Raw genomic sequence first — 25707 nt, 5'->3', positions numbered from 1 at the left:
GCAGTATGAGTTATGCCAGACCTGGGAATATATGTCACGGACTATTTGTGTAAAGGTAATGACAAACATTTGTATATTTCGTCCATCTTCAGCTAGCCAAACATACGAAAAACCAGTTGTGAAAAGTAAGTGACATTTGACACCTATATATGTTTGCCATTTTCATCAGGCTTTTTTTGAGAAACAACATTGGTGCTTGTGCAAATCTACTACATACATTTATCCGGAATTGTGAAAAACTTTGTGTTAACCCATAGGAAGAATTATTAACATTCAAATACGTATATGCATGTGGCAGGTCTAATATGTTTTAACTGTATTAACCCTTATGTTTGAAATTCACTGTCGTAAGACTCCACATAATCAATCTGGCTCGAACCAGTCTCAGCAAATTAAGCAACTGACCAATAGAAGTTGAAAACGTTTATTTGAGATAACGTTCACTTTCCGAGTTACAACAAAAGTGCAAACTTAATGTGATGTATACGTTAGATGTAGATGTGAAATTTGAGCTAGCAGAATAAATTCAGCAGTCCTTGGTGCTACCTTGCGGCGTGAAATGCAGCGCAGATTTAATTCCATACAGTAATAACTAATTGTCCAACATTATAACATATCTTCACGCAGACTGTATGAAAAGTACCCGAAAGCAAAGAGTAAACCACCAGTAAAATGTGCTCGGTGTTAAATGCAGCTTCTCTACAATTTCACACATCAGTAATAGGTCCTTCCAAGACAGAATAATCATCTGAAATCAAATCTGTGCTAAGTAACAAGATTAATATTCAGCCTTGCGTAGGTAGTCTGCTTCATCAGTTTACTTGCATCATTGTTAAATAATGAACAGAGACATCGTACTGACAGACCTTTAACCATAAAGGAGGCAAACTCACAACAGCATTATTTTTTCGAAAGGGATACACCTCTGAAGAGCGACTTGCAGGGGAGCTTCACATTAGGTCACCCTCATCCCCGAATGAGGCAACACAGCCAACTATCCAGTTGTGTCTTTGTAAGCACGACGTTTCTAATGACAACGTGACGTCTACCTCTTCCCCGAGGAATTGTTTTCCTTGTATATTTTTTTTAAATTATTCAACCAACTGTAATCACCATAAACATTAAATCACCACGAAAATTGCTTTTAGTGGCATTTAAAAGCTGAAATGATAAAAAGGAACACGTTTTTATGGATAGACATCTATCGCAATAAAGAAGTTATCTATCCATAAAAAGTGTTCCTCTTCGCCACATAATTCGTTCCTTGCCTGATCCTGATTCAGTGACCAATCCATTTTGTTACGTCTGAAACGACATCCAATTTTATTCCTTTAGGGAGTTCTCACTGTTTGCTGGAATTAATAGAAGACTGATCTGCAAGGACTGCGTACCGAATTGTGCTACCTCAAAAACACCTCGGACAGCACTGCAACAGTGGTCTTACTGTTACATGTGAACTGCAGAACTATCCCACGATATCAAACCGTGATCTGTGATGACTATTGTATGTGGTACAGAATGTAGGTATTCACTAAGTTTTATTTAAATGCGATTACATGCAAATAATTAACGTTACTGGGCAGAAGGCATGTGTAGTTTCCTCGCGGTTTTCATTGCGATGGGAAGTAATGAAAATCCAGCATCCGAGTAACACATCTTTATAAATACATACTGAATAATTCCAAGATAACGACGGTCTAGATACATATATCAAAACGAGCAAATCCACTACAGTAGCTCGCAACCACCACATAAGATAATAGTGAGTGACATAATAAAAAATGTTAAGACCATGTACAGAAATCACTTCAGTAATGAATAAAAACACACTGAAGTGGTTTTCATGGCAAGAGTAGTCAAGGTACATTCATAATAGAAGTACACAGACACTGAACCAAGGAATACCTTTTACATACATGTGCCGCTTTGTGTGAAAACAACAGACAAAATAAAATCAATAATCCTTTCATTTTGGTATAGAGAAAGATATATTTAATCTGCACCTTACACGGTACAAGCCTAAAATGACATCTGAATATATCTTTGGTGAAGAACCATCAATCCTGAAGGTATCGACCTTCCGAATCGTTCATCAGAAACATTGTCTTCAAGAGTTAAGTCCTTGAACTCATTCGGCCATTTCTGTGTCCCGTTAGCGGACTGCCCTCCGCCGAGTCGATACCACTATCTTTAACTAAGTATCGTTTTCTGCAGCTGGTGTTTGTCACCGACGTCAGGTATGTGTTCTGTCTCTGCATCCTCATTGAATCCCTGTCTCTCCGGAACTTGAAGAGTCCACATGTTACACACCTGAAAACTGAAACAAAACCCTGTCGGAACTTAGAGTTCATCCAGCAGTAGACAAAGGGGTTGTACATGCAGTTACTCATTGCCAGCCAATGAGACACCATCCAGAGAATATTCATGTGTTTGCCGTCGTAGATGCTTGGATTCATGTCCCCTGCAAGGTTGAGCGCGTGTAGTGGAAGCCAGCACAGAGCGTAGATTAAGACAACGGTAAACATCATCTTGGTAATCTGTAATACAATAACATGTATTCTGTTACTGAAATACTTGGAAATATTTGACATAAGTGGTAAGTTCAAATTTACGAAAAAGCACATCAATAGAATCGAGCTAGGTTTGAATAGTTTGTATTCTGTTAACATTTCAGCATCATGGATGGAACCTACATTTGGATGTGATTGCGTCAAAATCCTAAATCACGTTGGCAATAGGTCAGTTTATTGGGCGAAATACTTGTTAACTGCACATCAGTAAACTGAATACAAAAGAGCAGTTACGACATTAATGCGTTAGAGAATTCGGTTTATCCTTTTGACAATACTAAACCAATATCACGGCCAAAAACACACGGTACATATGGATACTCGGACCTTGGGTTCGACTGGAACATTCGATTTAATCACAAACTTATACCTCACTGCCCCGAAGATGAAAACGTACGGGTCTACCCAATAGCAGCAGAGCAGGAAATAAGACGGTGTTATCCATGAAAACGTGTCGATTATTCACTGCAGTATATAGCTGCAGATAGTGCAACTTATGTAAGAGAGCATGGACGTGTGTAAAAATGAGCAAACTGGTAGACAAATATAACATTGCTGATATATATGTTTTAAGATATTATATCGTGAGTGTAGAGGTGATGGAGAATGAATTTGGACGTGCATATAATTACGGAGAATGTTGGGGAAATAAGATTGACAGATATTTGAACGTCTTGACGAGGAGGGCCCAGTGCACATATCAAGAGTCAGGAATGGAGTCATAACAGATGACGTTCTTACCGATAACAAAGTATACCTCTTTGGTAGACCGACCTTGGATCAGAAAATCCGTGGTTCGGGCCAAAGCATGGGTACTCGGAACTTTTATGACCGCTGCAATGGTGCCCTACGTTTGGCTGATCATGTTCATGTTGAATGTACAAGTAATACAAGCCAATGGTGGGTCGTTAATTAAATATGTGTATATACCTCTTTATCTGTCTTCCTGGCGTATTGCCTTGTATGTATATCTAAATCTGATTTAGAAATACTATTAAGGAAATATAGTGAATCATCTGAGCAGAAAGAAGTATATTCAGGGCTGAAAACATCATGTTTGGCGCTTTGGAAACAGTGATGTCCGAAATGAAGGTCATCATGACATTTCTTACAGAAATAATTGCGGTCTGTGGTAATTTGATCAGCACGACGATATTGCCCTGGGCGTCAAGGGAGGTTTACCGGGCACATAGGATATTAACTGGGCGATCACGCGTTCACAACGTATCACACCTCGTTGGACCAACTTTAAATTGCCGTTCTTTTTCATTAGAGAATAGACTGAAAGACATTGTTAACACCGAATTAGACAAGTTGTATGTTTGCTTCAGTCTAAATTTAGTGTCTAGTGAACTAAGTAAGAATTTAAAGTTATCTTGTATCTACATGAAACTGGAAAATACAGTCCTTTACTATGTATTTTGGCGAAATATTTCTATACTGAGTGAGTGGGTGGATGGGCTTGTTTGGTTCGTTTCTTATTCACAAGCGAATATATTACAGAAGCTTGAATGTATGCGTGTGTATTGTACTGTCAAGTAAAGCGTCGACATCAGTCTCAATAGGATTTTTTTAGAACCCTGGCGTGCCAAAGATACACTACTAGGTATAAGTATTGCGACTTCAGTGGCGGGTCTACTCCTGTCCACAAGGGTGACTATACTCAGGACATCCAGGGCAGTTTGCTGTTCTGAAATACATGCATTTTGTGCAGTAACATACGTCAGTTTATGTCAATAGGATAGTTGGTGGCCGTCAAATATGCTCCTGCTATCATCGCTCGATTGGGTTAGAACTGGTAAGTGTTCAGAGGTATCACTTCCATCGTGTTCTACGTATGGGATAAGAGGTGCCGATGATCATACAATGGATCGGTCTATTTAACCTAATTTGAAAGTGCTAGTGTTAAACGTGATCATGTCTGACCATAAGACTAGTCTTCATAAGAAGTTAATAAATATATGTGAGTGTGAGCAATGAAATTGAGAAAAGAAACGAATTTGCAACCATATAACCAAAGACTACGATGTGGTGACCCGTTCTAAGCTTGTGGTCCGAGTCGATTTTTGCTCCACAGTTTAGTTTCTGTAATTTGATTTTTCACAACTCATTATCATAAAGGCAAATAAAATACCCGAAGCACCAAATAAAATACTAAAAGTTTCAAAATTGTATGGAATACAATTATTTTAATGGGTAATCGGTCAAATTACAACTTAAGGCATTTGCTTATAATTTAATCCTCCGCTACTTTCAAACAGCTGATCTCAGTTTATGTTCACAATTATATCATCATTAGAGAAGAAGCTCTTTTTTTTTCAATAACGTCAAAAGGCCTCTTCACGCCGTGATGACCCAGTACCGTTCAGCCGACCCTGACCCAGAAATATCACAGGTGCTAGTGGACCTAAACATTAACGAATGTTTATATATAGTATTCACAGAGGTATTAAAATGTTAATAGAAATAAAATTGAAAATCTAAATTCTATCAGAAACACACTGGCGAATAACACATCTTCCATGTAATTGCCACCTGACCTATTGACGCTTCTCGCAATGTCATTAAGCGAAGTGTATATAGGGAGCTGGGAGCGAGAAAATGATCAGAATTGATCAATATCGAATCGAACCGCTTTTCATATCCATACAAACACTGCATAGCAAACTCCACTGATCAAGTTATTGAATGTCTCTCTGAGATGGTTGTCGCCTACCGACCATAGATCAGTCATTGTCTACGGCGAGGGTCGAGACATCGTTGACTGAGTGCGTCCGGAGCCATTGCAGATAGATCAAGACGATGTGCACTAACCAAGTTTTGGCGGTGCCGTCCGGATACACGAGAATATTACGATCATTGTCAGTGGTCATGATGTGGTGCCAATGAAGTGCATCCGTGTGGCGACACCGTCAGACGAGGATGTTAGTCTTACCAACACGGAATCTATAAAGTACCATTTGTGTACCGACGGTGATCCTTATGACTTCTGGAGGAGACGGTTTTGTTGAAGTTGTTTGCAACCCGGTTGTCTCTCCAACGCTCTAAAACGTTCTGAATATTTTCTTCTTCCCAGGGTTTTGTTGTAACTCATTCATATTATGAAAAAACGTTCTTGATCTCATAATCTAATGACCCTTTTTTCAATAGATTTACGGAATGGTGTAATTGTCAAAGAATAATGAATGCATCAATACTGTATTTCAGTGAAGGTATTCAATGCCATCCCGCCTTTTTAAGATACTGGGATTCCAGACACTGAAAAGCCAGATGTGACTAAAAACTCGGATCCTAACCATGATGGTCTACGGTCATGGAGTTTGCTGCTAAGTATGTTTCACCATATCCTGCTCCGTGGCCCTAGATCTAACCGATATAGAATACTTCCTTCTAGTGGTGATGAGTCTTTTCCAAAGCAGAAATGGCTTCATTATAATTTGCATAGTGCGTGTGATATATTCAGTTTTTAACTAATCTACACTAATCTAATTAAGAAAGCTACAGTAATCATCGATGAACTTATGTAAATTGAATATTAAAATTGAAATACAACCTTCAATGCTACATAGTTAAGAGATCGATATATGGACATAACATTCGATGGGCATATTCTTTCTAGATGTACCAACCGCAGAAATACCCAACCCCCACCCCTCTAAACGTAGCTTTCATTCACTCAGTAATATCAAAACGTTGGAGATTATTGATTCCTATTCACCCGGTACATTATAATGCCATAAAGAATACAGATAGTCCCAAGCGTCAAATTGCAATTACGAGAATCGCTTTCTCGACGTCTAACCCAATCAAACCCATCGTCTTCAATTCGCACTAACAAAGGTCCTAATTAGTGAGATATCCGGTTTGAAATTACTTCAGCAACATCACAGGACGAAACATTTCAGTTGGGTTATTTTAGGGACCGAACCCTCGTTTCTTCCGTTTGTGTTTGAAGGAAGTGGTGACATTGAAAAATCACCAGTGGTGACTGGAGCATCTAATAGACCTTCGTGTTTTATCTCGATAGACTGCACTTGACAAACCCTACCTGACAGAATCTAAGTTTTCTTATCTCATTTCCATCTTCAGTTCCGTACATGAGTCTTAAAAGACCAACGTAATGAGATAATTCGTCTGTTTAATTATGTATTAAGACATCTAACAGCAAATACTGAACTAAAGAATTTAACATTTCTTGTTCCCTGGTACTTGAGTACAGTGTATAGAAATTGTCACAACATGTTACGTGATCACTCATATGTCGATACAGAGGTACAGAGAAATTACACGTTGCTGTAAAACACGACAACACGGGAAGTAAAGGGTAAGTAGAAGTCCAAGGACTCAAAACTCATGTAACATCTATCGCACTTGGCGCATAACATACACATGCATTTGCATGTTCATATCGATGCAATGAGAACAGATCTTTAATTAAATGTGCTTCATTATGAAAACACATCTTATTGACAAATATGAGTGTACTGCTCATAAACGCCCATTGCAAACACTCCTGTTCGTAGGAGTTAACACCACATTTTATCCGTTAGCTATGCATTGTACGCAACACCTCCATGTATACATGCCTTGGGTATCATTGGTGATTTTGACACTTTAAATTTCGAGTAGTGATCGATTAATTTCGCTTGACTATTAATTATTTCTTTCAATCCTCCTAATTCTGCCTATTATACAGTTGTGATTTACTTGATGTATTTCATTGTTGCGCCACGCGTAGCGTCCAGCAGCCATTGGCAAGCTGAAAATGACAAGAGTACAGGATCGATTGACCTGAAACCAGGCTCTTCGAAATCTAGCATAAACTTGGAATCAAATTGCTGAAACTTTCATCTGGCTACTGCAGGATATCACAGGTCACAACTGTCTGCATGCAGTTCAGATTCCCTGCTCGTCGGCAACGTGTTTAGCCGTCCCTAACAACTTGTAGGTTCGCCAACAAATGTCAGTGTTGTACACATATTACATTTGAGTTAATAGTGTGTCATGCTTTTAGATTCACTTTGCGCTTGTCACTTTGCGTTGAAATGGACATCCAGCCAAAGTCAACGCGAGGCCTCATAACAGGTTTAGTCAATGGGTACCTGGGCATACCCACTTCAAGACTGTCCAAGTATCGGTCACTGGACACGGTCAGTGATATCGGGACAAGGTGCTAAAACCCGTCACTGCCTCATGTGCAAGTACGCCAAAGGCATGTAAGGGAGATGTGAGTGTTAACGTAATAGGTCGTCGACCCCGTTGAATGTATTGGGCGAGATGCTGCGTGCAGAGACTCCTTCTAATAAATTTTTGGAATATGCCACGTACCAGACAAATTATACATGTTTCACATCAAAAGTGTTCACTGATCATTTGTATGTAGAACATTTAGGTCAGTTTCAGAATAAAGACACTTCGTACGCATAACTCCGTTCATACTTTTGACTTATTTATTAATTTATTATTTATTTTGCATAATTTGGAATTTACTGCAACAGACCGTTTGCGTTTCGTTATAATTTATTTTGTGATTTCCAAACCCTCAAATTACCCCCAAAATGCTTTCATGAAACCGAATGTTTATGACAACATAAGACTGTAGACCTTTCATTAAGCTCCTTGTGACGTGTAATTCAGCAGTAACAAACAAGACGTAGTGCACCCACTCAAGTCTAAATGTGCTTAACGTTTAGGAAAGCGTTTCCCAGGGAAAATGTCCTGTGACGAATCGTCCCCTTAAAATAAACACAGCACATTTCTAGCAGCGTTCCGAGAAAACAAATTGCTAATTCCGTCCGCGTGGAGTCCTTGAGTCGGGCTCTGAGGCCCACATCCCGTGGATCCTACTGAAAATTTACAATGACAGATATACTTTGTTTTGTGAATTGGTATCAGCTGGGAGATAATACGACCTTTGGTGGTAAAGAAAAACACGTAACAGTTAATCACTCGTGAATTAACCAATATGGTCGATATCCGTTTCGTCTAACGAATGCCATCACGGGGATTTGACAATTTCCGATATTAGGCAATGATTTAAAAGAACTTCTTGACGCGAAAAGCTCCATACTGTGATCATTTCTTCATATATGCAATTGATTGCTGTGTCGGATTACAGACTTGACAGATTTTCAATTTTCAGAGATGGGTTGCCCTTCATAGGATTATTTTCTTTACCAGGAACAATGTCCTTTGTCCTGCGTACAGGACAAGAACTAGTAACGATTCGCCTATTATCTTGCAGAAACACTTGTTTCAGGTCTTTCAGAAAAAAAATACACATATCTTCATCTTCACTTTAATTACAAATTTTATTCCAAATCCCTCATGGCCTGAAAACGCCCATCAATTCTTGTGTGTTTTAATGGAGCACAGAGTTCCTCAAATGGATTTTGGTCCTCCTGGTCGTAATGAAACTGATCTAGAACGCCAGCACAAAAGAATACCCGGCCTTAGTCAGGACCGTTTGGTGAAAAGGGAAAACAACTGTAAAAAATAATTGAAATCGTTATCCCTTTCAATGGACATACGTTACTGAAGAAGGAAGCGATGTGCTTCAACAGACAGGTGCATTGTGGATCTCTCATGTACTGTTTCATCGTTGATAGGTGGAATATGGTATCTCTTTCTGTACTCCGATCTATAATAATACTTAACTGAAGAAAGACTTGCTGCAACAGAGAGATGGGATGTGGAAGATCATTATACGTACTGCTTTATGAGTGTACTGTTTGCTATACTGGCATGGACCCCATGCTATTGTAACATGTGGACATGAAAGAACTGCCCAGGTATCACTATAGTTCTGAAGAACGTGTAACAGGTTTCTTGAAAACCTCTTGCTTCCATGGTAATACATAACCGAGGGAAGATTCACGAGGAAAGGTTCCGCTTTTACTTACAAACATCCTTCAACAATAATATGTTACAGCTGAGAAAACGAAGAGTGCTAGGATACGATGTTTCCAATACGTGTAAGAACGCGTTGCATCCTACCGTGAAAGTATTTTCTCAATTGCTAACACAGAAGACATTCAACCTTCCCCCCCCCCCTGCGTAAGTTCTCAAATCGTTTACATAAACCGTAGTGGGCCTGAAATAAATACATTGGAAACATCAAGGTCACACTCCTCTTATAGATGGATAAACAACGATGAATACTTGCATTTTCCAGCATTAGCCTTTTCTTTGTTTTTTGTCTCACCGATATCATATCACACACCGTGTACATGTACATTTTCGAGTTTGAACCAGATAATCCAACAAGTGACACCGTGAAAATCGAGATGACCATCTGGAATACGATGTTATGCGTCAGGCACGTCAGCGAGCCTGACAAAACGATTCCGTTCGTTATCCCTTTGAAAAAGCATGGGTTGTTTAAGACCTGGGGTCCTTTCGGGAAGGAACCTTTACTAAGAATTAACCTTTGTCTTGTGTTACGATCACGGTAGTGTGCATGGAGGCCATGTTCTAGCCCAGGATCTTCAATGGGAGTTTAAGATGGTGATATTCAGCCAGTACCTGAGTTGAAGTCGAGATGATACTGAGACGTTTCACATTGATTTCCCACATGCACGAACCTAATTTTAGAAAGATTCAGGTCGTTGTTCTACGTTCTCGCTTATCAATTGTGCCATATCTCCATGCAATAATAAGATCTACTGTGGATCAATCAAATCATTACTTTGGATCAATATGCCACAATAGCATATTTAATTCCAGTTCAAATGGTAAGATGGGTGTTCAATCAAATAAAATTACTTATCATGATATTTGGAAAAGGGGCATTCCAGGATTCGACGTAAACATTTTGTGCCGTTTTAAGCCCAGTCAGAACGTATTACTTCAAGCCACTTTCCACCACCTGCCTTAGATGTCAAGAAATATTATTTCCAACTGAAAATGGATGTAGAACAGCTTTCTGATTTCTTATCTGTTGAGTGCTACCCAGAAAAGGACCATGTTTCCGAGAAGACCTTTCGATTGGTTGTTGATTTCAATCTCACGAGTGAGAAGAATCATGAGCAATGGCTGTGATTTTTTGGACACCAAGTGACGTCACTTCCGAAAGCAGGGGAGTAAGGACCCTCACGGAATAACAAAGGAATATAACTTCGATGCACATGATAATGGAAGATAATGATTTACTCCTCCGTCGCAGAAAATCACGGCAGATATCATCATAATCTTCTTAAATGAACTTAATTATTTCGGCCACCGCTAAAGTAAAACACATGAACATCGAGTTCACAATATTGCTCATCGAGTCGAGTCAGAAATATGCATTTGAATACTACGTGACCAAATGAAGGGACAAGACATTAAATTTGCACCAAGTTCTGAAGTGCATATTTCAACCATGAGTAATTTTATCCCCGGAGTAGAAATAACGAAACATGTTGTCAGAATGTATTCATGTTGGTTTTTTTGCATTGGTGGCTTCTTCCTCTAGTGATCTTTCTTTTTTAAAAAAAAAAATAACTGCACAAGTACATTCTTACAATGGCCTCACTCACTTTCAATGGCAGCTGAAGGTGTACAGTATCTCCGTAAGCAATGATTGAGTGACAGTAATATACGAAATCAGAGTGATATTTAAGTCGTAATTTGATTACTTTGAGTCAAATTTGCAATTGCACATCATTCGCACAAAACAACAGTCCTTCAGAGTCTGTAAGAGCATACATGTAGCCAAAATTTGATGCTAATTTCGTCGTCAGCGTTTACAGCAAATTGAAATGGTTTAAGCCGGATCCTCACAGTCTCACTTCATTAAACGGGAAGTCTTAAGCTGCTTGAAGATCGTGAACTTGACTCCATAATATTTCCTACTCTTTCCGCAGAAATTGGAAATGTACTTAGAGGACATTAAGAGAACATAGGAATCTATTTAGGAGAATTTCAAAGCGTGGACGGAATACCGGAATGGCTCCATGAAATCAATTTCAATTGAATTCCTATTCATATAACTAAACAGATTTAACACAGGATGTCTTCATCGCGGGACTCCTTGGACCTGACGTCTTAAATAGCTTAGCTTCGGATTCTGGATTTCCGATAAAATTTGGATGGAACGTGTTTTCTGCATTATCACTGGTGTCCAATAATAACTTGGTGAAGTGTTTAAGAAGGGAAGTAGACACAGAGACACTTGCTAGATGAGTTTTTTCATTAATTTATGTTTGTCACTGAGTAGATTTTTTTAGGATTCAGAGCTTTCACGTTGAAACTGTTATCACTATCAATATTTTTTCAATGTATGGTGTATAACATGTAACGTATTTCCTTTCTCTCTGTAATCACGGAATTGTTGCCATTAAATTTGAAACAAATTTATTAAACAAATGCAATTTTGTAGATGCATTTCTTTAGATATATACCATATTTGATACGGTTTTGAAATACACCTATATCTCAAGTGTCTGTCAAAAATAAGAAAATTAACGCTACCTAGTCGGGCCAGCATATGCATAAATAACTCACACGAGTAATTTGATTAGGTTTGTAGTGAGACAGTTTCAGTTTTCATGTTGTATGGTTGATAAACAGTACGTGTTTGGGCTCGAGGAACCTAAATAACATCATGCCATCTGTTCGAGGCCTGCACGACCCCATCGTGTATGACATTATGGAGACATAGGTCTTGAATGGTGTAACCCTGATCAAAGACGGTTGTTTTAGAAATAGTCATGTGACGCATTTTGACGTCGTTGTGGAAAAGGTACATTAGATTGTTCCTAAAAGTTTCAAAGGTCTGATCAGGCGCAAGGTTTTTGCTAACCCTTGAAGATCCGCGTTAGAAATGGTGTTCAGTAACCCATACTTGTCATAAAGGCGAGTAACGGAATCGGGTCGTCGGGCTCGCTGACTTTGTTGACAAAGTCATGGTATCCCACCTTCACTATCATCAGCTATTATTCAGACTCCAACATCAAGATGCCTAAAATACATTTCTTCATGTTGAACCATTCTGTTCTAATGAAGACTAATCAGAACTGGCCTCATTACACGTCATTCCAATGCATTGTTTTGGTTCCCTTCGTTTCTTGTCTTTCATCTTATGACCATGAATAGCAGTTGGCTATTCAAACGATTAATTTGATGTGCGCGTTTTCTGGCTTTGGATAATATTCGTTTCTAGTTGGAACTTGTTCTAAACTGGAAGCACTAAAGCCATTCAGTATACCTCTTATCCAAGAATACAAGTATCCGAGCATGCTATCTCACCGAAAGAATGTATTCATTGAAACCGCTGATATCCAAATGCAAACTTGACTGAATTCATATTGTCAAATGCCTTTCTCGACCATCTATTCCCAGACTAGTATCCGAGCATGCTATCTCACCGAAAGAATGTATTCATTGAAACCGCTGATATCCAAATGCAAACTTGACTGAATTCATATTGTCAAATGCCTTTCTCGACCATCTATTCCTAGACTAGTATCCGAGCATGCTATCTCACCGAAAGAATGTATTCATTGAAACCGCTGATATCCAAATGCAAACTTGACTGAATTCATATTGTCAAATGCCTTTCTCGACCATCTATTCCTAGACTAGTATCCGAGCATGCTATCTCACCGAAAGAATGTATTCATTGAAACCGCTGATATCCAAATGCAAACTTGACTGAATTCATATTGTCAAATGCCTTTCTCGACCATCTATTCCTAGACTAGTATCCGAGCATGCTATCTCACCGAAAGAATGTATTCATTGAAACCGCTGATATCCAAATGCAAACTTGACTGAATTCATATTGTCAAATGCCTTTCTCGACCATCTATTCTTAGACTAGTATCCGAGCATGCTATCTCACCGAAAGAATGTATTCATTGAAACCGCTGATATCCAAATGCAAACTTGACTGAATTCATATTGTCAAATGCCTTTCTCGACCATCTATTCTTAGACTAGTATCCGAGCATGCTATCTCACCGAAAGAATGTATTCATTGAAACCGCTGATATCCAAATGCAAACTTGACTGAATTCATATTGTCAAATGCCTTTCTCGACCATCTATTCTTAGACTAGTATCCGAGCATGCTATCTCACCGAAAGAATGTATTCATTGAAACCGCTGATATCCAAATGCAAACTTGACTGAATTCATATTGTCAAATGCCTTTCTCGACCATCTATTCTTAGACTAGTATCCGAGCATGCTATCTCACCGAAAGAATGTATTCATTGAAACCGCTGATATCCAAATGCAAACTTGACTGAATTCATATTGTCAAATGCCTTTCTCGACCATCTATTCCTAGACTGCATAAAACTATGTATAGTTGGTCTGAAAAGGTCAAGACAACAACTTGAGTTTCTTTCTAAATTGTATTTACAAAGTATTTGTGATAAAATGGATTTCGGTGGGGTGCTCTCGTGTCAGGGAAGTGAATTACTAAAACGGTAGTTTCGGTGGGAACCGGTGCAACGCATATGAGACAGACATAAGGTGTTCCCATTCAAATGAAATAAAGTGGTATTGATGTTGGTATTTTGACATATCTCAAGCTACAAAACCTACAACATTGTGCATTATGCTGTTGAGTTATATCAACGAAGAGAACTAAACAGTAAAATGAACGCAATAACTGAGCCAAGCACGTAATTCATTATGCAAGTCACATGTGCGTGCAATCCTATGAGTTTGTAAGAAAGATTTAAGCATCATTTACCCTCAAGGCAAGTTGAAGTAAACAACTCGCAGGATAAGAGTGGCTTCTGTGTTCTTCAGTATCATAAGAAAAGAGTAATTCTCTTAATTTTACATTTTACAGTAGTTACGTAATCAGTTTGAAATTGATACCGGGCAAATAGCAGGGTTTAGCGTTGATGTCACGTGGGTATAGCACACAATATTCCAGAGGGAACGAACAATCTACAACCATCTACGTTACTTACAGTGGCCCAAGTCGTAGTTGATGCATTCAACTAATCCTGGAAGTTAAGAAAACAAAGTACCTCGGCCCCACAGTTCGACGCTACAATTAACGGCTGATAGGTGAAATTGTGTCATCACAGACGTCAATGTAATTGTCGAAGTCCCGACTGATGGCACGAGAGGACGGAACAATAAGGGGTGATCAGATGATGAGCAGTGATGTCATTTGAAGCTTTTCCTGTGTACGAATCCATACACCTCATTTGGGTTGAGGCTGTACATAATTGTTACCACCAGTGGGACTGGAGATGGTCTTCTTTTATCTTCATCATTTAAAATCATGCATACCACATACTCAAGAGGTTGTCGGAAAAGCCCAATGTATTCTACCTTGAGCAGGTATTTCTTATGATTAAGGAAAGGGTTTGTAACCGAGATTCTTCAATTATGAGTAGCAATTGATGCAAAACAAATGTTATGTATCAATGAACAGAAACATTTTTCTCATTTTTCTTTCTATAATAAGAAAGAAAGAAAGATATTTTTAACGAGATGCAAAACACCAATTAATCTTTAACGTAACACTGACGTAAACATGTGTGCAAGTATCATGCTCCCTCACTTTTACATCCTTTACAAAGCAAGTATGTATCTATAAATTACGCTAGAGTAAATCCCTGTTTATTAAGGTCTGTCCTCGTGGTCCTGTCCGGGTTAAATATGTTCCGAATTTATCTACCAATTTATTCGCAATTGAGGAATAATATGTCACTTGAGATTTCTGAGTAGTAGGGTTTCCGGTCTAAGCGAGTAGTAGCTACCGAAGTACTGCAAACGTAGCTGTCAATTAGACTGTGAGTGAGCTGGGTGAGCTGCAACAAGCCTCCATCTGTACCCCAACGTATGCAGACTTCAGACACTTGTCTCCGTGGCAAAGCCCAAGGGTATGTTGACAAAACAATTAACAGAATGAGTGCGAACAGGAATAGGGTTTCAGAATGCCCAACGGGCGCGACTCGGCATAGTAAATTGCGGTAACAAACGTAAAATAGATGTATGGATGAACTCTTGTTGCATGTGCAACCAAAATGTGAAGAACAACACAAAGACATAAATGACAGGTTTAGCAGAACATATTGATACAGTGTTTACTGATGACCTATTCCCTTGCACCGTTGAAGAGCCAGAATAGAATCGGTCAACAGCTTGTCGTAAGAGGCGACTCACGGTGGTAAGACTCCCTGCCTTGGTTTACACGTCATCGCATAACAATATTCTCATACCGTTGATCACTGCATTGTCTGGCCCGACTCCATTATTTACAGACAGCCTATTATAGGTGGACTGTGGCAGAGTGCAACAACAAACCGATCTACTGCATTAATCCATTGTATATTTTCCATGTTTTGACATAACTTTCAAATGTTTCTTTCAGGCATCATAGGAGATGTATGATACTGATATCACTACCGATTGAAAATTATTCATAGTGTGATTCTGCCGAATTCGTAAATAATTTTGTCAGTCTACTTTTCATTACACGAACGCATAATATAGTAGCATGATGTAGCCAGCATGCCGACATAAAAGAATCGAAAACATTTGTGATAAAAAAAAATCAACAGGCTATAAAATTTGGATGTTCTAGGTAGTGAGCTTTGTCTTAAGATGCTCTTAGCAATATGCCATCAATACCATGGCGGGAGCACCAGAAATGGGCTTCATACATTGCACCCATATGGGGAATCGAACACGGATCTTAGGCGTGATGGATGAACAGATTAACCACTAAGGTATTCCACCACCCCTATTGGATCGTTATATTATATGTACATCTCCGTCACTGATGCAATTCTCATATACGTTTCATAACAGTTACTGTATTACCTCTAATGCATGCACACATTTAAAATCTGTAGATATGGTCATGCCGGTATCCTTTGAACTTGACAAAAAGTCGGTTTCGTATTTTTTCAGACTATTTTAGATTTCAAATTTCAATTTTGTACTGCAAAGTATTTGGAAAGCATGAGAACTGCGGTCAATGTGACTATATACATCACGATGGCATACATCATATTCCGCTTATGTGTAATTTTTAAAGTCGCTAAAATTGCATCACATAATATTGCAATGCAGGTCATCATATGACGCTAGCTGACACTGTATTCAGAACCCGCAGTTTGGTTTGACCGAGTTGAATCACCATTAACATCATCTAAAGAGCTTTTGTGCCATTTCGATCTCAAAGCAAGAGCATTCGAGGAACATTTATTCCAGTTTCTTTTCGTTTGGCTGTCGATATGAGCCATCTCGAAAATTTCCCAAGACACGATTATACCTTCATCCATCTTAATACCCTACTTTGCAGACATGTGAGAACGTTACAGCTATTTCTGCCTAACCTGTTGCCACTGTGTCTGTAAAATATAATTTTCGGATTACAGGGCGATCATGACCCATTTATCCGATGAGTCAAATTGTACATGATATATTGAACATGTCTGAGTGGCTTTCACAATTCCATATCATATCTGATGTACATGCCTTTGCATAAAGCTACCTCCATTGTATACAAATTGGGTTATTATAAGTTTCTGCAACAGAAGGACTGATCTTTAAACCACACGGGTAGCCATATGGACTATCAGTGGAGTATCTGGTAGCATGAACACGTAGCGATTTTGTAGTGTACATTACACCATTTCTTCTATAATTAGGTTGTTCTTTGTGTTATCGGATCTTCTATATTCTTTATATATAAGTATATATAACTTTCAGCGTATTCGGCGTGTACTCATCATTACTTTTTGCAGCTTCGCGAAAACGAAAGAGGCCATTTATGACAGCAGTAGCCTGAGGTATTCAATATTTATCTACAGTCATCAGACACATTTTGAAGTTTCTGAACATCAAACTTGTCTCGAAAATGTTCTTTGTTATGGTTCCCATATCACTAAACCTTACGATCGTTGCGCTTGATATATGGTATGGTCAATTTGCGAAGGAGTCAAATTACGACCACCGAGGCCCTGAACCGTACAATGAATTACCACTTCTGACCATCGCATCAAATCTGACCGTTTTATCCCAGGATCTAAATCGTATCAGCAATGACATACGTAGCACTAGAAATGCAGAAATATATACCCCCATCTACTTGAAGTTGAATAGGAAAACTGGCTGTAGATCGATTTCATGAAACAGTGATTGTTAAAGGATTCGAATATTGCCTGTGGGTAATCCTCATTCGATTATTTTACTGCTCTTTTCCGAAGGCAATCTTAGGAAAGTGTGAGTCAACTATGGTGATGGCAATTTTCAGGGATCATGTCAGCTGTTCTTAACTTGACTCTGAGGGCGTGAGATCGTTGGAGCCAGGCTCTCATTCATCGAATGACTAATAACGACGCTAGACCTCCTTACCTAGAGCGGGTTCCACAAGTAGATCATCCTTCTACATTTAGGGACGTGACAGGTTCCGGCAAAGGGTCAGGTGGTCTCTTCAGGAAGCTGTCTTATCGCTAAGAGATTGGTAATGTTATCGTAACACACAGACAGGAGTTAGATCTAGCTTTAAGCCGGGACAGAAGTAATGAATCTTCGATTTACGAAAGAAAAAGAGACAAATAAAATCTTGTTTAACGACATGTAAGCTTGTTGAAAACTACTGACAAGGAAACGAGTCGGTAGTGTGTCTTCTGTACGATCTTTGAGTACAGACACGACATACTGATTTCAATTTTACCTCCAAAGCACGAACAACAGATCTCATGTCAATACATCATCACCGTACGTTACTCGCACTGATGAGTGCCCTTGCTTGATAGCGCATGCATAACAGTGGGCACAATCAGACCTGTGATCAGCTGTTACAACACGAAATCTTACGCATAGTTCAAAAGTAGAACTGTTACAAATGAAATATGTTTTTGTACATTTTTGGATGTTATAAACGAGACACAAGATGGAAAATACTGTACGACATGAAGATAAAATTATAAAAAAGTATTAAAAGTTTTAAAGAGGCAACCAGTTATACAACGTTTCCGATATAATAAAGACAATATTGATTTCTGCCCGACCCTGCATTAATTTCTTCATATCGTCGCAACATGATACATGTGTACTACAAGAGTTACTTGTGCGATTACTTGAGTGTTTCAGAGCTTGAATTCTATTGGCCTTCTTCACGCATTGACGGATCTGTTGGTCTTTGATAATGGAAATCGATTTGTGAAGGACCCTGACTGCCCCAGTTCCAACACACTGCCACCATCTGTCAATCGGCAAAGTGTGGAGGTCGATTCTTCATGATAAACACGCAAAGTTCCCATTAAAATCAGGGATTTAAACTTTTTGCTGTTTGAAAATCTGATGAAGGCATTCTGGTTTTACTGGACAATTAGACGCGAAAGCTTCGATAATGATTCAGTTTCCACTTAAAGAGTGAGAAAAGAAATTAGATAGAATTCTGACGGTTTTGCTTGTTGTGAGCCTGTTTTGCTCTGTCGACGAGAAATTTCATAAGCAAGACTTAAACAGAGTAATCGTGGAGGACTTAATATGATTCACGTTCGATTAAGTTTATCAAGATTGAATACTGAGGTATAAGCTGTGGACTGTGAATATTGTCAGTCCATTTACTCAATGAAAGATGCATAGATCATTGTCCTTCTGTTGTACGCACACGACACACCACACGCATCAATATTGCCATGTACATCGTGGCGTTGTAGCCAAGTGGTTAATGCACTTGCTCGACATGCCGAAGACCCAGATTCGATTCCCCACATAGGTATAATATGTGGAGCCCATTTCTGGTGTCCCTAGTGTTTCTGTGATATTGCTGGAACAGTGCTAAAATAGCCGGAAACCATACTCACTCACTCACTCACGTACATTGTATAGGATAAAAAGCAAACTGTGTTACATGATGTTATGGCAGAATGCTAGAATGCAATAGGTATCAACGAACGCACCAATGACTCACATATGCATGTATGAAATGTGTCACGGATAGGGCGCTTGTACACGAACGGACACGAACACCTATATGCGCTTCGTGAAACATCCTCGTTTGAGAAACATTTGAAGAAAATACAGGAGTTCTTCATAGAACTGGAAGCGCCTTGGTGTCATGGAATTAGGCATGGATTACCCATTCGAACTGGTGTATCGACTATGGAATATCTCTGTTGGAAAACAGGGTACATTGTGTGAGGAGATGAACGTAAGCCCAAGACAAACCCTCGTGACGATCGTCAATTAAGGATCGTTGTATTACAGGATCGCTTTAAATCCTCTTCACAAGCAAACACAGGGTGCAGAGAGAAGGCAATCATCAGACTAAGCGGCCGTAGACTCCGTGATCGCCTTCAATCCAAGGGTCTTTAAGGTGTCGTCTTCTGTTTAGGCATGGTGGTATGGAGTCGCATATGTTGGTCAGTAATACCATAGCGTTAAGCCATAGTCAACTATTCTAGGCGTTTTAGTTTCACACCTTTTAGTGGTTTCAAGTGAGAGAGTGGGTGAGTGAGTGACTGAGAATAGATTTACACCACACTCAGCAATAGTCCAGTTATATGGCGGTGGTTTGAAAATAATCGAGTGTGGACCAGACACTCCAGAGACAAATATCATGAGCATCGATCTGCGCAACTTGAATACAAAGGCGTGTGTCAACCAAGTGAGCAAGCCTGACAGCCGATCCCGTTAGTCATCTCTTACGACAAACATGGGTTGCTGGACAGCAGTTCTGACCGGATTTAGAATCTAACTAAATAACCATACTTAGACAAGGACACGGCATCTTGCCTATTAGAAATGATAGAGTATGAGGCGATAACTCAATTAAGTTAGTACTTTAAGAAATGTGAATAATCGAAATATTGCCAAATTGCGACACAACATTCAGTCCTTCGGTGATTGATGAGTTAACGCTTTAATTACTGGATAACCTCTTCAATCACAGTAATGTTGCAGACGACATGCCTTCGAAATGTTTAATATATAAAAAATACACAGCAGCTGTTTAAAACATGAATGACTGTAATTGTGCGACCGCATATGACTTGGGCCGGTTAGTGTAAACTTCCCAAATATCTTCAAAGTGGCATGGTGGACAAAACTATTCCTGTTTTGCAATGAACTCTTCCAATGTATATAGAGTCGACGAGGATATGATATACTTTTTAAAATACCGTGTTGTGTGCAATAACTGTTTACTTACAGGTGTATCTGGTCGTAAGCTATTAAGATAACTCTTCCGTTGTGCACGTGTTCCACATGTAAAACTGAACAACTGATTGCTGATAAATAGCTGAGCAATCAATACATGTCTGTTGACCTGAAACTGAATGTGTGTTTAAGGACAATATCTACACGTTGCATTCTATGCATGTCCAAATGTCGTGGAAACCATTCCATTGTAGAACAGACGTTTAACACATTTGTCACATTTGAAAAGTTTTCAAAAGTATAATATAAATAATGACTTTTAACTCAGAGAATGAGTGGGCTAACGTAATTCATGATTAGCATGATGTAGACACAAATTGTAAATATTTTGGTGAGTGAAATGTATGACCAAATATGATACCATGAAATGTTTAGCTTGCATGAATACGAACCCTTTGCAACTAACTGTTTAAAACACAGGATAAACTCATTCCTGAAATATAATTTTATAAAGAACAAACTTGGCACGTTATACCTGTCTTGGTAGGCTCTCAATAGCCTCGCGTAATCAATATTCGCGGGCCTAACACGTTTAGATACCGTATGCGGAATGAACAAGGTGCGTGAAAATCAACAATTATACAAACGTTCTTCAATATAAAATGTTCATAAAAACATACATTTCAGCATTTGACACATCGCTATCGTAGCGGGACGAAGCCATCATCCACACGACAGTATCAAAGTCAGTTGCGCGCAAGGACATCAATATTCGTCATAGCTAAAATCCGGACGGACAGTGTGGTGAATAGTTTACGCCAAACGCTGAAGTTCATGTCTCACAATGCTGATAAGGAGGTTTTAGTCAGGAAATGTTCAAAATTTGTCTACTTTTTGTCTTTTTTCATTAAGAAGACTCATTTAAACAAGTAAAGGTGCCAGTAATCTTGAACGAAAAATAGATAATATTCTACATGCCTTCGGAGACATTTACTAAATAAACACATGCATTACCATTTACCAATACAAAAGACCGGCAGATTGGTGATGTCACGAATGAAAACTATTTTTTAGAGTTTAGTTTCTTCTTGATGTTTTTGCATTAGTGCAGAAGAGTGAAAATACGTATGCTGCAAATCCGGAAGTGATAAGTGCACGAAAATAGATGTCCTCGAATTTACATTACGCCAGGACGACATAGGGCGTAATTCTTTAAGTTAATATCCGTCAGTGGTTTGGCCGGTCCAGGCACGGTTATTTACAGGCTGCTACAAAAAAAATAATACGAACAAACAGGTGTCTACGCCATGGGCGAATTTCTGTTCAATATACTTACAACATAACTAATCCATGACCGTTTGTTTTTTGGGGAGCAATTTAGTTGTTTTAACCCTGGTGATTCTCCGTGACAATTAGTACGCGAGCCCTCGCTAGACATACAGACATGAAACAAGCCATAAAAATGGGTATGCATATTTCTATCCAGACCGTTTCGTTCTTTGATGTAAGAGTGGAAGTGTTTTTATCGGCGGATGTCTTCATCATAAACCCGTTTGTACATTTCATTATTTGAAGTACGGCTTACATCCTTTTGTAGGATTGTAATGGTGAGGTCAACATTTGTAATAACGTGTCGTATGAGACAGACGGCAACAGTATGCCATCCAATACTGTGTCATGATAACACTTTTGTGTGGTGAAACATCACCCGCGATCAGTTTCATGCAACATTAACTGCTTATTCTTTGATCCAAAGTTTTCTTATGTTTTACTTGTCGAGATTACACATATGGCTCAGATTCTTTCCAGTGCCAAACTTCAATACGAAACACACTCATCTACACGATGAACAAGGATTTCAATGAGAGAGGATGATAAGTACGCGTTCGTAATATAGATTATCAAAAAAACTCTGAAACTCCGACGCTGGTACACATTCGTCATATTCGTGCAATGACGAGTTGCTGATGATGTGTTACTTCTTTAAATGGCATATAAGTTGATGAAGAGGAAGAGGTTATATGGAATCACGCTATTAGTGATGTTATCACTCTGTGAACTTCGTCATCTATATGAACTCTATATTTCAAGCTTATATTATTATTGTTTATCATGTTGTATATAACTTATTTCATAATGCACATAGACTGAAGTGCCACATCCTTGCATAAAAGAAGATGTCAAACCATAAGTAGACTACATGCCGTTGTTCTAGAACGTCGTGGACGGTTCCCATGCTGTCATCCCCTGGATTAGCTATCTCACACTATATCACTTGACCTGATGTTGCTTGACGTAAGTGAATAGTCATCAACACACGAATTCGAAGCACTCATCCCGTTAATCTTGGAATTCAAAGATTTCACCAATTCATTTTCAAATCCAGAATTTTCTTTTTTAAAACGTGTTTAGGAGGAGATATACACACACTCAAAGTAAAGCATACCCGTAAAGATCTGGGTCAGAATTCATTTTTGCAACACATAAGTGAATCGTTTGGTCAGACTGGCTGATTTGGTTGACACATGTCACAAGTGTGTTGATCGCTGCTGATGCTGTTGATCATGGGATTGTCTGGTCCAGCCTCGAGTCTGGTCCTTATTTACAGAGACCATCGCCATATAAATGTAGATGGATTATAGCTGAGTGCGGCTTTAACCAACCAACAAACACAATAAACAAAATGCACTATAATATTTCGGATGCACACACTGCATTTTCAAGCTGTATAGAAACCTTGCTAAATAATAAAAAAGAATCTAGGAACAGAACCACATGGGGGTTACTGTGACATGATGTTCGAATCGAATATGATGTTACAATAGAATTCGAGCCAAGCTATGTCTAGATAAGTACATATGTTGTAGCTGAACTGATCTGTTGAAGCAGTGTCTCGTCAACTCATTCAATTCTTTCTAATGCAATACGATCTGTGTTGTACTCTAAATGACAGAGGGAATGCTTGTTATTTTGTAAACTATTTTCTGGATCAACAGTTTGAAACTTTGTGGCAATTATTGTAATTTTGAAAGCAATACTATTTATCCAGTGCTTCCAAACATACATTGTTCTCTGTTTTTCTATTCATACAAATTTTGCTTCAAACATTTCTAATGAGCATAACAATTATTTCTGTTTTGTAACACTGAGCACAACTTACGTGTTTCCCGGATTTTACTGAGCAAGTTATTTCATGTGTTGCATGTTGACATTATAAATACTGGTAATACTTGCTGTTTGGAGTTGTCAATTTCTGTTCGAACAAATTGATTTATTATGAAAACACTGACTCACCTTTTTCTTAGATTCTGCCATCCTCTGATCCCTACTAGAAACAGCTTCCCCTGGTGGTTTGTTGATCCACATGACAAGTATAATTTGGCCATAGGTGATGGCCATCACTACCAGAGGCAGCATGTACTGCAGGATCAAGATGGCTGTTGAGTAGATTCTCTTCGATTTGTTATCATCCCATATTTCCTCACAGAACGTTGGTGCTGTTGGGTAATCCACGTAGCGATGCGTCCGAGCATAATAGGCAGTAGGTGTAGGCACGGCTAAAGCTAGGAACCATACGATGCAGATGATGAATAGGGCTTTAGATTTTGTCAGCTTTTGTCTGAGAGGGAAGATGATAGCCACGTACCTATCCATGCTTATCGCAATGAGAGTGAAGGAGCTGAGGAAAACTACGACTACTTGAAGATACGACCAGGCCGGACACAAGAAATCTCCAAAAGGCCAATAGTTTAGAACAAGGTTCGCAATAAATGTTAAGGGAATGCAAAACAGCGCCATTAATAGATCACTGATAGCTAGGCTGACAATGAAAAGGTTTATCACAGTCCTCATCCTGTTTGACCTCATTACTGTGTAGCATATGATCAAATTACCCCCGAATGCAAGTATGACAATCAAGGAGTACATTGTGATGATGATGGTTTGCGTGTACAGAGGAACAACCAAGGGTTCGTATCCTGGAGGTAAAGGTGTACTTGAGTTGTTATCCAACACTGTGACATTGCTGTGATCTGCTGGTGCTTTACTTGGAATGATCATCTCGAACGTCAAATTTGGCTCCTCGTTGTCTGCCATTCCCAAACCGTTTGTCATCCTGTGGACAAAATTGAAATAACTGTAGAGAGATTAGTTTTTTCTAAAAATTAAAAAGATCAATAAAACTTTGTAGTGGCACGTCTGTATTCGCAGTCCAATCCCAAACTATGTGTATTTCTGTAAGTTACTTTTGTAACGACCACGCTTATAACGAACTAAGGGATAATGCGAACTATTTTTTTCCTATGTAGTGAAGTGTTAAGTCAGCAATGCAAAAGGTGAATCGGTACGTCATTAGTAGGGATAGACGTATCACTGGATTCTTATCTGAGCTCTGGCGCTTTCTCTCCAACAATGACATATTTTCAGTTTATGAAAATAGACCATCAGACCATTTGCTTTGGACATATGATTCAATAAAAGGAATATACTTATCGATGGATTCTTAACACAAGCGCTTGCGCAATCTCTCCTACAGCTTTACATCGAATAACGTTACTGCACAAACATACGTAGGCTCATGACCAGTCACCATGTTGCAAAACTAATGAACGGGTTGGGAAAAAGTGCAGCAATGTTTTATGTTATTTCGAGCAATTTGTGATCGCCGTTGGGCACATGTGCATCAGAGCACAGTTGAACTTATTTGTCACTGACAGTACGGAAGTGTACATCTGTTGAAACGTATTTGAGAGAAGAATTGTTACTTTCAAAAAACATTTCTTGGCATTATCTCTACTCCCTCTGTTCAAACTGTCAATCCAGCAGATAAGATCACATTTCTCCCTTCATGGTATTTCACATCCTAAACAACGTGTCTACTTTCATGTATTTTCTCTTGAACAGACGTTTTGAAATACTTTACTTGTCATTTGTTTCTTATCAGAATTGCTGGAAGAAATGCTTTAGAAAGGAACTATAGCATATGTTCCCCTGGACAATCAGCACCTTCATGGTCGAGGTAATGCGAAAGGTTTCATGCGGTGGTCTATTGAGGAATGGTTGTTTA

General features: G+C 38.9%; 1 protein-coding gene across 1 annotated transcript; it reads right to left on the bottom strand.

Annotated features, from left to right (window-relative positions):
• Window positions 1–1964: 1964 nt before the first annotated feature.
• On the bottom strand, window positions 1965–24755 carry LOC137284399 (RYamide receptor-like). Its single transcript, XM_067816189.1, has 2 exons — window positions 23937–24755; window positions 1965–2537 (listed from the first exon to the last, which is right to left on the bottom strand). Exons 1-2 carry the CDS (start codon window positions 24753–24755, stop codon window positions 2115–2117), a joined length of 1242 nt encoding a protein of 413 aa, XP_067672290.1. The 3' UTR covers window positions 1965–2114.
• Window positions 24756–25707: the final 952 nt, after the last annotated feature.

Source organism: Haliotis asinina, chromosome 5, assembly GCF_037392515.1.
Source record: "Haliotis asinina isolate JCU_RB_2024 chromosome 5, JCU_Hal_asi_v2, whole genome shotgun sequence".
NCBI lineage: Eukaryota > Metazoa > Mollusca > Gastropoda > Lepetellida > Haliotidae > Haliotis > Haliotis asinina.
Note: the sequence above shows the minus strand (reverse complement) of the source record. Positions and strands in the feature narration are given on the sequence as shown.